We start from the raw sequence: 15,927 nt of genomic DNA, 5'->3' as shown, positions 1-15,927 counted from the left end.
ATTCAGAGGTTGTCATGAGAGCAAAACCCCTACACATGATTTGTAAAAGGAAGTTTGTTCGGCCGAATGGAAAATCTTCAACAGAATCTGTAAAGAAATAATTCAAAAGCAGAACAAACAGAACTGCTTATAGCCGAGTCCCCGCCATGCATTTACCCAGTTTTCAGTGTCTAGCAGAGCTTGGGAGGTAAAACTGGCAATCCAAGGTCAAGTCACTAAACAAATGGTAGAAACAAATAAAAAAATGTTATACCAAAGTTTCAGCGCTTGAGTTTTCTGGAAAATGGTGAAATGTAATCTGTAGGACAGTTGACTAAGTGTAATACACGTTAATGTTTTTAGGTTTGGGCACAAATGCATTTGGGTTTCTCCTTGGGGACTGCTATTTAAATTGATCTGTCAGAAAACCTAGAAACCATTACATACAACAGATCATGGATAGTGAAAACATCTTTTCCCTTCTTTCAACACTAAAAGCAAGCTGGTTAGAATATATGAACAAGATTTTTGCTCATACAGTTGTCTTATGCATATTCTTTTAGCCTCAGAATTTTTATTACTTATATTTTTACATTATTATTTTTAATGTTCTATTTGATTGCATGTATTATCTTACTGCTATCAGAAATCTTTCCTAGAAAAGACTCTTCCTATCATTTAAATCAGGACCAGATTAAAACTTATGATTTGTCTTCAGGACACCAACACAATTGTTTAAAAAGTGAAAAGGTTGGTTAATTAGAAGTGCTTTGGGATAAGAACTATTTGATCATATATTGATTGATTTTCCCCGCTGAATTGATGGGGTTTTCTAGTTATGTCACTGAGTATGCCCAGCCTAGTCTACATTCAATAAATATCAGTTACAAAGGAGGATCCCCTTTTAAAAATCTTCTCCACGGTATTTGAAGGGCATAGTGCAGAGTATAGTATCTGGACAATAAATTACCAAAGTGATAGGCTACCGTCATTACACTGGGCAGATTTTCACCTCCATTGTTTGAGCTGACCCTTAATTTAACCCTGGAATAAGGGGAGAGAGCACTTCGGGATTTCCATAGAGATAGTTGGCCATGCACAGAGCCGACTCATTGGAAAAGACCCTAATACTCGGGGAGATTGAGGGCAGGTGGGGAAGGGGGTGACAGAGGATGAGATGGCTGAATGGCATCACTGACTCAGTGGACATGAGTTTGAGCAGACTCTGGGAGATGGTGAAGAATAGGGAAGCCTGATATGCTGGAGTCCAGGGGGTTGCGAAGAGTCAGACACGACTGACTTAACGACTGAACAACAGCAACAGCATTCCGACCAAAGCAACCACAAGACGTATGGAACACTTGAATGCGCCAGGCTGTGCAGATTGCATAGTGAACAAAGGAGCAAAAGTCTCTCTGCCTTCATGGAGCTTCCGCTGTAGAAGGGAGAAAGAGAGAGAAAATAAAATGATCAGAAATCTGCTACGAAGAAAAAGCAATCAGAGGGAGTAATTTATGTCAGAGAAGCACTGTTTTGGTCAACAGAGGCACGAGTTGTTATCCCCATATAACAAGAGCGGAAAAGGTTCTCAGAGAAATAACATACTTTTCCTTCAGGTGTCACACCTTGTCAGTTGCAGCACCAGGAAAGCCGTCTGAGTCTTCTGACTCAAAATCCCCTGTCCTCATGCCCCTTTTGGGGTCATTGTAAATCTGGTCATGGGACTTCGTGGTGGTCCAGTGGTTAAGACTCTGCACTCCCAGTGCCGGAGGCCCGGGTTCAATCTCTGGTCAGAAAGCTATATAAGATCCCACATGCCACACGTCATGGCCCACCCCCCCCCCCCCAAAAAAATAATCTGGTCACCCAGTGCCTTTTCTCTGTCTTCTCCGTCCTCCAGTCAAGACCCTGATACGCATCCTGCTCCACTTCTCAATTCTGCAAAGAAGGGAAATTCGACCTAGCTCTTCATTTGTTTATGAAAGTTAAAAGCAACTTGACTTGTGGGCTTTGCTTGGAAGTGCATGGTGAAGCACAGAAGCATTAAGAAGTCTCATAAAAGTAAATATACTTCTCAGTTCCACTGGAATGGCGTATATGTTTTGAGCAGTATTCAGCTAAGTTCAGTGATTCTGCTTGTCTCTAGCTCTCCCAGGGAATTCTGTCATATTGAGATCAGACTTCTGTGTTGCTTTTGCAGGACATTAAAAACTCCGTATCTTTCGTAGTAGCCCTCACGATAATTTTGTCCAGCCTAGGGAGTTTATCAGGTGATCAGTCAATGCCTACTGAATAATTCCATTTTGTCCAGCACCTGTGTACCGCAGTAACAAACCCTCACGTTTTTTCTATAACTCTTAACGACCCATCATTCTAAAAGCCTTCCTTTTTTCCCCTGAGAACTGCTCTTTTGGCCACTTTTCCTGCGGATTCACAATCAACAAACGGAAAGACTTTTTTTTTTAATTGACGTATAGTTGATTTACCATATTGTGTTTCAGGCACATAACAAAATGATTTGGTGATACACATATATGTATACATCTATATTCTTTTTTAAAATTCTTTCCACTGTATTACAAGATATTGAATATAGTTCCCTGTGCTATATAGTAAAGCCTTGTTTATTGAGAGAAATTCTTATCTTTTTTTTTAAATCTTATCTTTTATTTTACATCTTATCTTTTTTTAAAATAGTAGTTCTGCCCCACAATGTGAGTCTCAAATGAATACTTTGAATTCTAGTGTTTGAAAGAAGGGAGAAGAGCAGCCTGGTCTATTTTATATCCAGTAAATACAGTCCGGTCATTTGTAGGAAGATTTGTGAAATGTGATGAAACTTTCCAGGAAGGTATACACACTTGGTGCAAAGTCAGTACTACTGACTGTGAGCGAAAGTTTGTTTCAGCCTCCCCTCTCTGCAGTGAGAAAGAGCATCTCTTAGGATGGTTTAAGAGAAGAATATTTAAGAGAAGTTGTTGTTTGTTTGTTTTTTTTTTCCCTCCCTGACATAGAAAGAAGAGCTGGTAAATTTTAGGCAGGAAGTCATAAAATCATTTTACTGTAAAATATATGCTTTTTAGATATGGCTCCATTTAGATAGCCTAGAAAGGCAGACTTTGTTTTGCATGCGTTCTGTAGGCTTTTTATTTTGAAACTCTTGTACTGGACCTGAATTATGAAAAGGTAGTGAGTCATTTGGATGGGAACAGCTGGCAGGCCAGTGCTCTGTTGGAATGCCTCTGGAAATCCCAGGGTCGGGGTGGGGGTGTGACATCACTCTGCCTCTTCGTGTGTTCCCCTCTTGCCTGGAGAGGGAGGGAGCAGAGAACCATCGAGTTGGGAAATTTTTCACAGGATCTGGCTTCCCTTCAATGAGCTCTTACTCAGAACAGCTCGTTGGTTGATAGGGAGGCAGTTGTAAATAATGGTTAACCTGTTGGCCCCTTTTCAGGCTCCAAACTGGATCCTAAGTAACTAGTGGCCTTGGCACCGCTCCCTGCGAGTTCACTCTTGCTGTGCGTGTCTGTTGCTCACCCCGTCCAGTCACTTCCATGTTTGCTGAGGGCCCCCGCGAGGCATCAGAGCTACAGAAGCGCTAGAGAAGATGGTTCCGTGCAGAAGGGTTACAGACGAGGGGCGGGAGGGAAGACCCGCATTGTGTGTCGTGCTGTGCACCCCCTGACCCTGTGCATCGACGTGTCTGCACGGTCTTCTGACTCGACACTTCTGCCCACCCACCTGAAGTCCAGCTCTGAGCTGTGCACGCGAACCCAGGGTTAAAGTTATTCCTGGAGGCTCTGGCCCTTCATTTCCTTCTGTAGTTTAAAGAAAGACAGCTTTAGCTTCCTCTGGCTATTTTCAGCAAGAAAATTCTTCGATGTGGAGATGGCAAGAAACACTCCAAGGCCCTTTGGCCTTGACCAGCTCACCCAGACTGACTTGAGAATTCCATGATTCCTTGGAATTGTGAGCCAGGTTCCTGCTGATCATTTGCGCTGACCGTCAAAAAGATTATTTGAGACCTTTAAGTTACTGTCATGAGGCAGAGTCCGCATAAGGCAGCAAATTAGAGAAAAGCTTGAGTTCCTTTTTTTTTTTTATGAGTGTACTTGCATATCTACTATATGTTAGGTGGTACACTGTTCTAGATGGACCGAAGAGAACGGGAGGAGTATTTGCTCCTGGAACACTTATAAAGAAAGGAAGTTGTACTTGTAGAAAGTGAAATCCCTTGAGGCTCTGTCTTTGGTGGGTGAGGAGCAGAGTATCAGTTGTATGTGCGTTTTTTTGAAATATGTAGAACATTTCTGCTCTTAGTAATTTTCTTTACCATCTCCTTTGCTGTGAAGTTGCACCATCCTTGAGGAAAAAGATTTCCTTGAAAAATTCTAATCTCAACAGGTTCTCTAAATTTGTAAACTTCCAAATGAAAAGAGCGTTTTACTCTATTTAAATCTTTCAGTGATGTGCATTTCATAGATCAATCATTGTGTTTATTTTGTTACAGGTAAAAGGAAGCTGTGGTTGTTAACTGCCTAAGATTTGTAGTCCTTCTCTTTTCTAACATAGTAACCAGGGAGGGGACTCCTGCTATTTCGGTTTCTGCACAATTATATAAGTCTCTTTTTGTGTAAATTTTTAAGCTTCGGTTCCGTTCGTGAGGAATGCGAGTCAGACTGGACTGGTTCTGAAATAGCGCCTCAGTGCCCCTGCGGCCCATTTTATCACACAGTAGATGGTGCTTTGGGTTGCAGCCTAAACGCATCTCCCCTGCCTTGCCCACGGCGCCCTCCCCTGTGAGAGGCCGTTTCTTTGAACACTGCACCTGCACCTCTTTACAGACACTTCTGGAATGTTCCAGTGCTCAGGGCACTTGGGGTATGTTTAACTGTGCTCACCGGGGGTTGAGGTGGGGGATTAATGGGACTCATGCGTACTATTCTGTCAACAAAGTAAGACAGTAAGAGTGAACTTTTTAAAAAATCAGCTTGATTGTGCAAAATCACGAAGAATTATGTTTTGTGTTTCTTTTCCTTTGTAGCCCACCAGACGGTCTGCCAGGTTGTCAGCGGTGAGTACTTTGGACCCCACTGTTGTTAGCTCTTACGAACACACATTCCTCCTATCCACGGCAGCAGAATGAAGACTAAGGTGGTGTTTCCCTTGAGCTTTGTTTAATTTCCTTTTTGGAAATTACCTGGGTCAGGATTTCGAGCAGGTTTGACAAGTGTTGCCAAGCAATTCACTTAATCAAATACGCTGGTAAAGAAAGGTGGCCAGCCCAGCGAGCAAGCATACGAAGCCCAGGAAGTTGTTTGATATGGCTGGAGCCGTGTGATGTAGAGTGACGTTATTAGCAAAGCCCTCATCTCCTATTCTGTACCTGATGTACCAAAGGAGACAAGAAGTCTTGATTCTCTCTCCATGAGAAAGAGAAAATCCATACCTTAGTCAGAATGTTCTGGAAGTCCTCTGAATCCATAGGCTGTAGCCTCACTTCAGAAGCAGAGAATCTTTTTGAAAAAAAAAAAGGAACCATTTCCAGTCTGCCACCTGGGGTCTCCCTCTCCGGGCCAAGCCCAAGGAAGGGTCGTGGGTTAAGAGCATTGAAGCTGGGATGGGCAGTGATCAAGCCTTACAAGACTGTGCCCCAGCCTTCCTCACCCTGCCATGCTCCTGGCTGAATCCGGTGCTCCTTCCACCCAGCCTGTTCGTGTGCCCGGCCTCCTCCTGCCAAGACCAGTCAGCCCAGCTCTCTGGAGGGGGACGTGCGCTGCCCACTGAGATGCAGGGGGAAAGGCATTGACCTCTTGGCTCACAGCCCATACTGGATGGCACTGGGACCTTCAAGGGAGCCTGGCTTTCTTCTCAGCCCACACCTGTGCCTGGCACAATGCAGGGAATCCAAGCCAAAATGGATATTGGAAACTTCACAAATTAAAAAAATATATATCAGTTTCTGGCTTTTCTTCTCAATATATTTTTGCTAAACTTGTTTCACAAATTTAAAAGAAAAGGAAAGAAAAAGGTATTGGAACCATTCTCAAGTTCGGAAGTATGGGTTTAGGTTGGGTTGAGCCAGTGTTCCACATGTGTGCGTGGAAGTCACTTCAGGTGTGTCTGACTCTTTGTGACCCCATGGACTGCAGCCCACCAGGCTCCTCTGTCCATGGGTGCTCCAGACAAGAACATTGGAGTAGGTTGCCATTTTCTTCTGCAAGGGATCTTCCTGACCCAAGGATCACGTCTCCTGTGTCTCCTGCGTTGGTAGGCAGGTTCTTCACTACTAGCGCCACATGAGGCCCAAGCTAAGAAGCAGCATCAGAGTCACCTGGAAGGTTAAGACCTGGGCGGTGTGTTTGTGTGTGTACATAGTTAATCCAGATTTTGCTACAATACCAACACAATACACCAACACAAAAGATGTTACACTTGTCCGGTGGTGTGATTTTCTCTGTGGTTGAAAAGCTGTGTCTTAACTCTTTTAGATTTTCCTGTAGATTATGCTGAAAGCCATTGTATTGCATGGATGTCTAGCCTATCAAGGGGGGGCAGACCTTTAAGTCAAAAACCAAAATATAAAACAAGGCCTCTGTTGAGCACCAGGGTCCAGCAATATAATATCTTCCACTGACAGTATGGCCCGCGGTGCTGACGCAGAGCCTCGGAAGCCGGTGGGATTACAGACTACAAAAACATCACCATTTCCTGTCCCATTGAAACACCAATACTGAGTTTAGGGGGAAAAGGTCCGTCTTGCTGTAAATTGAGAAAACAAGGACATGTTAGTACAGTGTATCAAAGCCTGAAGTAAAATGTTTTATATCCTGAAAATTTAGGAGCTATGCAAGCTGATATATTTGGGGAGCAAATTGATGGTGGTCAGAGGATTAAGGAAAACAGCCCCTGCCTTTCAAGCTCAATTTCCTTTTCTTATTTGAGAGGTTATGTCCAACGACCAGTCTTCCGGAATTGAAGTGATTATAATTTCAGTTTATGACCTTGATGGAAAGGGCCAGATTCGGCATGGCCCTGGATGCCTGGAGGCACTGGGGGAACGTGTGTTTCTCCATGGGGGGAGAGGATGGGGTGGGGGCGTGGAGGAGGTACTCTGGGCAGTGTTTTCTATTTAAAAACCATGCTCCCTGGTGCCAGGAGAGAGGTATAATTTTTTCCTAGCTCCATGAGCGAGAGAAATATTTGCCCTAAGATAGCTTTAGAAAAACCACAGGTTTAAACTGCCCCCGTGTCTCTTTGTACCCATCTCAGGTCCTTAGGAAGCAGCCAGGCTGAAGCCTTGTGTGGAGGGACCTGGGGCCACAGGGCAGGGGGCCACTGCTCCCAGGAGTGGGGAGAAACACACAAGGCCAGAAAAAAAAGAAGTCGCCTGGTGGGCCCTTTGGCTAATAAGGTCTGTGAAAGATCTTGGAACTCTGGGAGCTAACAGTATACCTTGTGAGCTTCCCAGGTAGCGCTAGTGGTAAAGAACCTGCCTGCCAGTACAGGAGATATAAGAGACACAGATTCGATCCCTGGGTCGGGAAGATCCCCTGGAGGAGGGCGCAGCAACCCACTCCAGTATTCTTGCCTGGAGAATTCCACGAACAGAGGAGTCTGGTGGGCTACAGTCCATAAGGTCACAAAGAGTCGGACACGGCTGAAGTGACTGAACACACACACACACGGTGAGCACTGCCTCATCATAATTGTGTTCCTAATAACAGACTCTAGGGAGCCCAGGGTCTGGGTGGCCAGGAGATTCTGTTCACCTTTAACTGGCCTTGGAAGAGAAAAGTAGGAAGAAGCTCAAGCTCAGACAGGCATTTGAAACCCGCATCAGAGGTGGGAGAATTTGGGACTGGTTTTGGAATACTTCATGGGCAGCTCTCTTCATTCCCAGATGGGCTTCGCCTGTGATGGTGCTAGGATTTCTAGACTGTTTGGAAGGCCGGTGTGAACCAAATTCACAGAGTCATTTGGCCGAGGGCCTGAGTCGTTCCTCTTGCTGCATTGCTGTGATAAAAGGAAATAGAGACATCAGACAGAAGCTTAAACGTGTTCCCAGAGAGTTGTTCTGGCCCAGGGAATAGTGAATTGACTTCCGGATCTCACCTTTCGTCGACTTGAGAACCCAGGATGAAAAAAATAGTCATGAAATGCGGAGGTCTTTTTGCTGGTGCTGAAAATAGGACATTTTTTTCTTTTGAAATGAACATCATAGTCAAAATGGACTGTTGTCTTTGGCGGTCTTGTTGCTGTTTCTTTTGGTGCTGAGGGTTGTCTTTTTCAGTATTTGTATAACTTCATTTATCTTTGCAGAAACCTGCTCCCCCCAAACCTGAACCTAAACCAAGAAAAACATCTGCTAAGGTAAGAGGTGCTCCCTCCCCCGCTTTGGCTTTTTCAACAGTGAATGAATTATAATTCCATATCCCAAGAGTCATCCGAGGAAAGATCACATTTAATGATTCAGGCTCAGTGCCTGGACTAGAAAACTCACCCGAGCTGGAGACAGGCTTTCTCAAAAAGCAGAGAGCACAGTTTTTACACTTTGCTGGGAGTCTGTTTTCCGTTTGGTCCATACAGCAAAGGAAGTCAGAGCATATGCTACTCTGAGAAGCCTCATGTCCAAGGTGGAATTTGGTAGCTGCCTCATGAGACACACAGTTCAGATGGTTCTCTGGAACAGTGAGCCTGGGCCTGCTGCCAACAGCTGGTGGAGGACTTGTGAGGGGCTTCTGGCTTCCTAGAACTGGTCTTAGGAGGCCAGTCTGCTGACTAATAATTAATCAATACTACCGAAAAATTAAGGCTTCCTTGTAGCTCAGACAATAAAGAGTCTGCCTGCAGTGCAGGTAAGTGTAGGTGAAAGGCGCTCAGTCATGTCTGACTCTTTGTGACCCCAAGGACTATTCAGTCCATGGAATTCTCCAGGCCAGAATACTGGAGTCGGTAGCCTTTCCCTTCTCCAGGGGATCTTCCCAACCCAGGGATCTAACCCAGGCCGCCTGCATTACAGGTGGATTCTTTATCAGCTGAGCCACCAGGGAAACAGGAGACCTGGGTTTGATCCCTGGGTCAGGAAGATCCCCTGGAGAAGGAAATGGCAGCCCACTTGAGTGTTCTTGCCTGGAGAATCACATGGACAGAGGATCCTGGCAGGCAACACCCCTCAGGGTTGCAAAGAGTCGGACATGACTGAGCGACTAACACACAGTAATAAACACACAGCAAATAATGAATACAGGCAGTTACATAGCCCTTGTCCTGTGTGCGTGTGTGCTCAGTCGCTTCAGTCATGTCCGACTCTTTGTGACCCCATGAACTGTAGCCTGCCAGACTCCTCTGTCCATGGGGATTCTCCAGGCAAGAATACTGGAGTGGATTGCCATTTGCTTCTCCAAGGGATCCTCCCAGCCCGGGGATTGAATCCACATTCTCCTCCAGCTCCTGCATTGCAGGCAGATTCTTTACCCACTGAGCCACCTGGATAGCCTCTTGTCCTATGTCAGACCCTCATCCTATGCGTGGGCCTTCCTGGTGGCTCAGCGGGTAAAGAATCCGCTTGCAATGCAGGAGGCCTGGGTTCGATCCCTGGGGTTGGGAAGATCCCCTGGAGAAGGGAAAGGCTACCCACTCCAGTATTCTGGCCTGGAGAATTCCATGGACTGAGTAGTCCATGGGGTCACAAAGAGTCAGACATGACTGAGCGCCTTTCACTTTCATCCTATACATAGACACTCACATCAGTCCTACTAAGGTAGAGATACATATTCTGTTTGGCAGATGAGGAAATTGCAGTGCAGAATTATCGGGGGTAGGAAGTTTACCCCCAAACGGCTTTTGTTTACTCTGCCCTTCAGAGCGTCATCCCTTGTTGCGTGTGCATTGTTTGAAATGATGTATATTGAGGCGTGAAAAGGCGATTGTGAAGCAGAAGTTATTTTTGTGGCTTTGGTCTTTTTTTGGTGGGGGGACGGGGGTGTGGTCACACTTCATGGCCTGTGCGATGTGGAATCTTAGTTCCCAAACCAGGGATGGAACCTGGGCCCCCTGCTTTGGGAGCACATTAGAGTCTTAACCACTGGACCACCAGGGCAGAGTCTTAACCACTGGACCACCAGGGCAGTCCTGGCTTGGTCTTAAAATCAGGAATTTTTCTTCCTCTGGGCCTTCCTTCTCAAGGGCTCTCCCAGCTTCTAGCCCCAGGTCCTCAAGTGCAGCGCTTGCTCTCACTGGGTCTGCCCTGACTTCACTGTGTCCCCCTGCAGCTGCTCTCCCCACGGCAGGACCGCTTCTCACTGTATCAAGAGAGGATGCCCGCCAGAAACACACTTGAGGAGAAGTCAAAGTCCAGTGGATTTCCTGAGTTGCCTGTTACATTTTCACGGGAGCCTCCATGTAACCCACTCAAAGCTCAGCAGAACCGGGCTCCCGGTTTCCCCTGAGAGCCACCCCGTCACCCTTGTTTGTGCTTCCCCTTGTGTTTGGATGGAGGCTGGCTAAATGTACACAACCTCCCACCCTGTCTCACGCACTCTGTCTCCCTGTGCTTTGATCCTCTGTTAGAAAGAACCGGCAGCAAAGGTTAGCAAAGGTGTTAAAGGGAAGAAGGAGGAGAAGCAGGAAGCTGGAAAGGAAGGTACCGCAGCACCGTCTGAAAATGGTGACACTAAAACTGAAGAGGTACTTACCCCAAACACCTCCCGCTGATTGAATCAGTGTCTTGAAAGCAATTGCTGGATCCTTCAGCCGGCGACCGCACGTTCATAATGTGTCTCTTTATTGCCTGTAATGTGATTGCAGATCCACATCTCTCGCTCAACTGTTAGTGTCTCAGCCTCCAGAGGTACCCCACCCAGCACACTGTCAGTAAAGGGGCAGATTGAAACAGTGAGAGTTAAGGGTACAGTAGCCGATTCTGCACGTTTGCAGTGACTAGCATCAGATAGTGGTGTGGTGTTCTCTTTCTTTAATCGTGAACCGCGGGAGCCCCGCAGGCAAAGCTTTTGTGGTCGTTTGCAAAGCAGAAAGCAACAAATGCAGCCAAGTGTTGGTGTCATATATCCCTGCCTTGTCTGTTTTTACACCCAGAGTTGAACTCGGTTTTGCAGTAGAGCCGCTAAAAACAGATGTTCCAAACTGTGCATGTTGCTCGGGTGGAGTCGTCTTTGGCTTATGGTAGTTTTAATAGTAACTCTTCTCTTTTTTGTCTTCCTTTCTTTTTTCACAGGCACAGAAAACTGAATCTGTAGCTAACGAGGGAGAATGAATGGTCATGAAAATTGGGGTTGATTTTATGTACCTCTTGGGACAACTTTTAAAAGCTATTTTTACCGAGTATTTTGTAAATGCTAATTTTTTAGGACTCTACTAGTTGGCATACAAAAATATATAAGGATGGACATTTTACCTTCTCATAGTCGTGCTTTTTGGAAATTTCCATCATCCTTGAGTAAAATAAATACCAGTTTAATATTGGAAGCTGTCTGTAAAATTGATTTCAGTATTCCATGCACTCGCTTTAAAAATTTAGTCCTGTGCATCCTGTGGTGCTTTTACTGTGCGTATTTGGATTTTTTCATGCCGTTTTTCTAGAGCAATAATCAGTGGTGCTTTTGTACCTAGGTTTTATGTGATTTTAATGAAACATGGATAGTTGTGGCCACCTGCTGATTATTTGTGGTTTAAAATAAAAGGTTTTCCTGCCTGCAAAATACCTGCCTCTTAGTAGTGTCTTTGCTAAATTTAGGCATTGTTTTATTTTCTTGCTGCAGAAGATGGAAAGAATTTGTACAGTCTGTCTCATGATGGTCCCTCTAATAATTCATATAGGGTTGTTTCTTAATTTTATGGCCTTTAAAAATGTTATTTTAATAGAATCATCTATGAGTGCCAGTGTAGAATTATTTCTAATAACCTTTATACCAGAAGTGGCCAGCAATAGTCAACCATATAATAAAACTTAATGCAACATTATTTTGTTGAAATCCTTATAAATAGAATGGCATTCTGCTAAACCAGAACTAGTGAAAAACCATAAACTCAGCCTCATCCTTGAAAATGTTCCCAGTTTCAAAATAATACTAAGTTGTGCTGTGTTGTGCCAAGTTGCTTCAGTCGTGTCCAACTCTGTGACCCTATGGACGATAGCCCACCAGGCTCCTCTGTCCCTGTGGATTCTCCAGGCAAGAACACTGGAATGGGTTGTCATTTTCTGCTCCAGGGGATCTTCCTAACACAGGAATGGAACCCACGTCACTTAGATATCCTATATCGACAGGCAGGCTCTTTACCAGTAGTACCACCTGAGAAGCCAATACTAAGTTACATTCATATTAAAATACTTTCCCATTTGTTGAGAATTTCACAGTTTCGAATGCTCTTTTCCCAAGTGACCACTTTTGGGAAAGATGTTGGCTTAGGTAGTATTAGAGCACTCTGTAGGCTAAGAAGTAGGAGAGTATGTGACCTACTCCACGCCCTTGGGAAAGAGAACAATCCGGACATGAACCTGGTCTTTTGAATAGCATCCGTCTGAGTCTGCTCAAGCTGCTGTAGCAAAATACCACTGACTGGGTGGCTTATAAACAGCAGAAATCTCTTTCTCACAGTTCTGGAGGCTGGAAGTCTGAAGTCAAATGCCAGCAGGATCGAGTGAGGCCCGCTCAGATCTGAGACTTCTCACTGTGTCCACACATGGGGCAAGGGGCTGGGGATCTCTCTTTTAGAAGCACTGATGCCATTCATAGGGGCTCCAGCCTCATGAGTTAAGCCTCACCTCCTACTGCCAGCATCTTTGAGAGTTGGAATTTCAGCATAGGAACTTTGGGAGGACACAAGCATTCGGGCCATAGCAATGTCTTTTTGTTTCTGGAAGGATGGTCAGAAGAGCTGTTTTCTAAATGCAAATTTGTTTGTTTGCATTCCTGAGAAGTTGGGTAAATGCATGAACACCCCAGAAAAGCTGAAATCTGCGGATTCTTCTTAGATGAAGAAATGGAGAATAGTTATTGCCTGTGCTGCTCTGGGACTCTTGCACAAAGGCTGTTGTTCCTAGGGCTTTCCATGCTTTTCTCTTATCAACAAAAACAAGCTCCCTCCTCCAAGGTATAATTTCAGGACTCAGAATTTACACCTGTGTCATTGTCCCAAGTTTGGCATTAATCTCCTACAGATAGGAACTGTATTATATGGAGGATAATCTCATATATAGTTTATTTGGTTTCTGATTATGAAATGTACCTTGACTGATGAGTGTTAGATATGCCGAGAACTTTTACCCCAAAGGAAAATAGCTGGTATCCTATGATCACTTGACAAAAATATTTTCATCATGCAGTTAATACACAGTTGAAGTATATTTCTGGCTAGCTTCCAGTTCCGAAGTGAAGTATAAACTTCATAGGTTTACATTTAATTTCTAAAGTGCTGCTGGTGATCTTTTAAAAAATAACATTACAAAGATATATAAAGTCAAACTCATCCTTTTCCCCCTTCATATCTCCCAGAGATAGTCACTGTCCCATCATTTTCTCTGTTTTACTGTGTATATGTGCAGATAGAAGCACTTGTGTGCGCATGTGTACATATGTGCATATAATTTTAAAAGTCATACTACGCATTCTATTTTGAATTTAATTCAACCAATAAATTGTATTGGATACAAAGATTATCTCTAACAGTGCAGTATCGCCAGTAATACTGCAGTAAACATTCTTGTACACAAAGTTTTGCCTACTTACATATTTCAACTCAAATAATTTCCTAGAAGTGGAATGTCTGAATCAAACGGAATATACATTCCATGTTCTCACCATTGCCGAAAAAGTGGTCCCTATCCACTTCCATCAACAGCATATAAATGCCATTTCTTCCTGCATTTGTCAACACCCTTATTTTGGTTAGTCTCATAAATGAAAAATATGCTGTACTGTTTTAATTTTTAAACTTATTACTAGTAAAACAGCTTTTCCTATGTTTAACATCACTTTAATGTCTTCTATGAATTGTGATATTTTTCTCTTGGGAAATCAGTGTGTTTTAAATCCTTATTTGCCATGGCCACTGCTTTCATTACTTTTTATTCAAACACACAAAGATCAGGGGTTCTGTAGGCCATTGGTATACGTCTCTTGAAGTTAATGGGTATTATTACTGCCACATTGACAAAGCAAGGGAATACTGTAGAGCAGACAGCTACCAAAATAACACAGGAAGCCTGCGTTGCTCCCCAAGAACTTGAAGACCTAAGGATATGCTGCCAAGGGTGTGAGTGTGCTGCCAGCAGATGCAATGAAGGTTTGGGAATCCCATCCACTGCCACATTGCTTACCCCTTCAGTGAACGTACACAAGTTAGAAAAATATGTGTTCTCCAAAATGCTCGTCTGCTTGTGTTCTGCTGTGCGGTGCTCAGTTGTGTCCAGCTCTTTGCCACCCCACAGACTCTCACCAGGCTCCCCTGTCCATGGGATTTCCCAGGAAAGAATACTGGCGTGGGTCACCAGTTCCTAGTCCAGGGAAAATGGCAACCCATTTTCCCAGGCAAGAGTGCTGGAGTGGGTTGCCATTTCCCGATCTAGGTATCGAACCTGTGTCTCTTGCATCTCCTGCACTGGCAGGCGGATTCTTTAGCACTGAGCCACCTGGAAAGCCCACTTGTCTGCCTAACCTGCTGGAAAATCATAACTCTTTGGATCCACAGTGACTTTGAGTCAAATGGCATGGCCTTAAGGTTGAGCGGTGCACTGCTTGTCCAGTCGTAAGTGGTAGTCCTAAAATTCTCCCTGAGGCCGGCCCATGGATTGTAGTGGAATAAGTGGGCTTTGAGAAGCAAGTGGCTCTGTAATTCTCATTTTTATGTTCTGTGAAAAGATCGTGTGAACTGAAAAGTCAAGATACATCAGATACATCAGCCCGACAGCAGGTGAACTGTTTTATAACATCTTTGGGGGACGTTAAAATGATTAAGGAGTTTGAAACAGGTTTATGAAACGAAAGTTTTTTTCCTTCCTCAAATTTTAGGAGATGTTTTTCTCAGCTAGAGCTACAAATGCTGTCCTTCAGGTTTCCAATCGCAGCAGATACAAGGAGGCCATCTCAATTTTTAGCTGTCACCTATGCTAATGTATCTCTTTGAATGCCTCTCTCTTAATTGTGAGCTCTGAACTTTTATTATTTTCTATTATTGTATCCAGAACGCTGACATAAAATATCTTTCAGTAATTATAATGATTAAGATAATAATTATAAGTAGCCACAATTTATTTACTACCCTGTAATAAGCACTTTTCATAAATTAATTTGGGAGAAAACTTGTGAATTCTTTAAATATATTAATATGATGCTCCTATGCCTCAGTAAAAATGAGCCTTTTTATCCAGTGCCAAGTAGAGGTTCAGGCTCTTTTAAAACTGCAAAGGGAATATGGGATTATACATCTCTCTCCTGTATGAGAAGAGAAGGTGAAAGCCGGTTTTAGGATTATATTTATGAGTAAGCTTCATGACCTTGGTTAGGCAGTAGTTTCTTAAGTATGAAATCCAAAGCACAGCAACCAAATAAAAAACTAGATAAATTGTACATCAAAATTTAAAACGTCAAGAAAGTAAAGGTATAATCCACAGAATGGGTGAAAATTTTTACAAATAATAAATCTGATAAGTACCTATTATCCAGAACATATAATAAAAATTTAAAACCCAACAATAAACAATTTTAAAATTTCAAATGGGCAAAGGATTTGAATAGACACTTCTCCAGCAATATGTATCAATAGCCAAGATTTAAATGAAGGAATGCTCAAAATAATTAGGGAAATGCAAGTCAAACTCATAAGGAGACAATACAGTCACTAGGATAACTTTTAAAAAATTGAAGTGTTGGAGAGCACCTGGTGAAATTGAAGCCTTCATTTGTTGTTGGTGGGAACGTAAAATGGTGC

At 43.7% G+C, this 15,927-nt stretch overlaps 1 protein-coding gene across 6 annotated transcripts in view; it reads left to right on the top strand.

Annotated features, from left to right (window-relative positions):
* HMGN3 (high mobility group nucleosomal binding domain 3) overlaps positions 1-11,699 on the top strand; it is a 35,486-nt gene extending 23,787 nt beyond the window's left edge. For 2 of the 6 annotated variants that reach the window (XM_024996559.2, NM_001034504.2), the window contains 4 exons: positions 5,024-5,053; positions 8,302-8,352; positions 10,552-10,668; positions 11,216-11,699. In XM_024996559.2, the coding sequence (XP_024852327.1) occupies positions 5,024-5,053; positions 8,302-8,352; positions 10,552-10,668; positions 11,216-11,254 (237 nt within the window). In that variant the 3' untranslated portion in view covers positions 11,255-11,699. The other 4 variants (XM_024996558.2, XM_005210684.5, XM_005210685.5 and 1 more) reach the window with 3 other exon arrangements.
* The last annotated feature ends 4,228 nt before the right edge of the window (positions 11,700-15,927 follow it).

The sequence above is a fragment of the Bos taurus genome, chromosome 9 (genome assembly GCF_002263795.3).
Source record: "Bos taurus isolate L1 Dominette 01449 registration number 42190680 breed Hereford chromosome 9, ARS-UCD2.0, whole genome shotgun sequence".
NCBI lineage: Eukaryota > Metazoa > Chordata > Mammalia > Artiodactyla > Bovidae > Bos > Bos taurus.
This window is presented reverse-complemented; position numbering and strand designations above follow the sequence as displayed.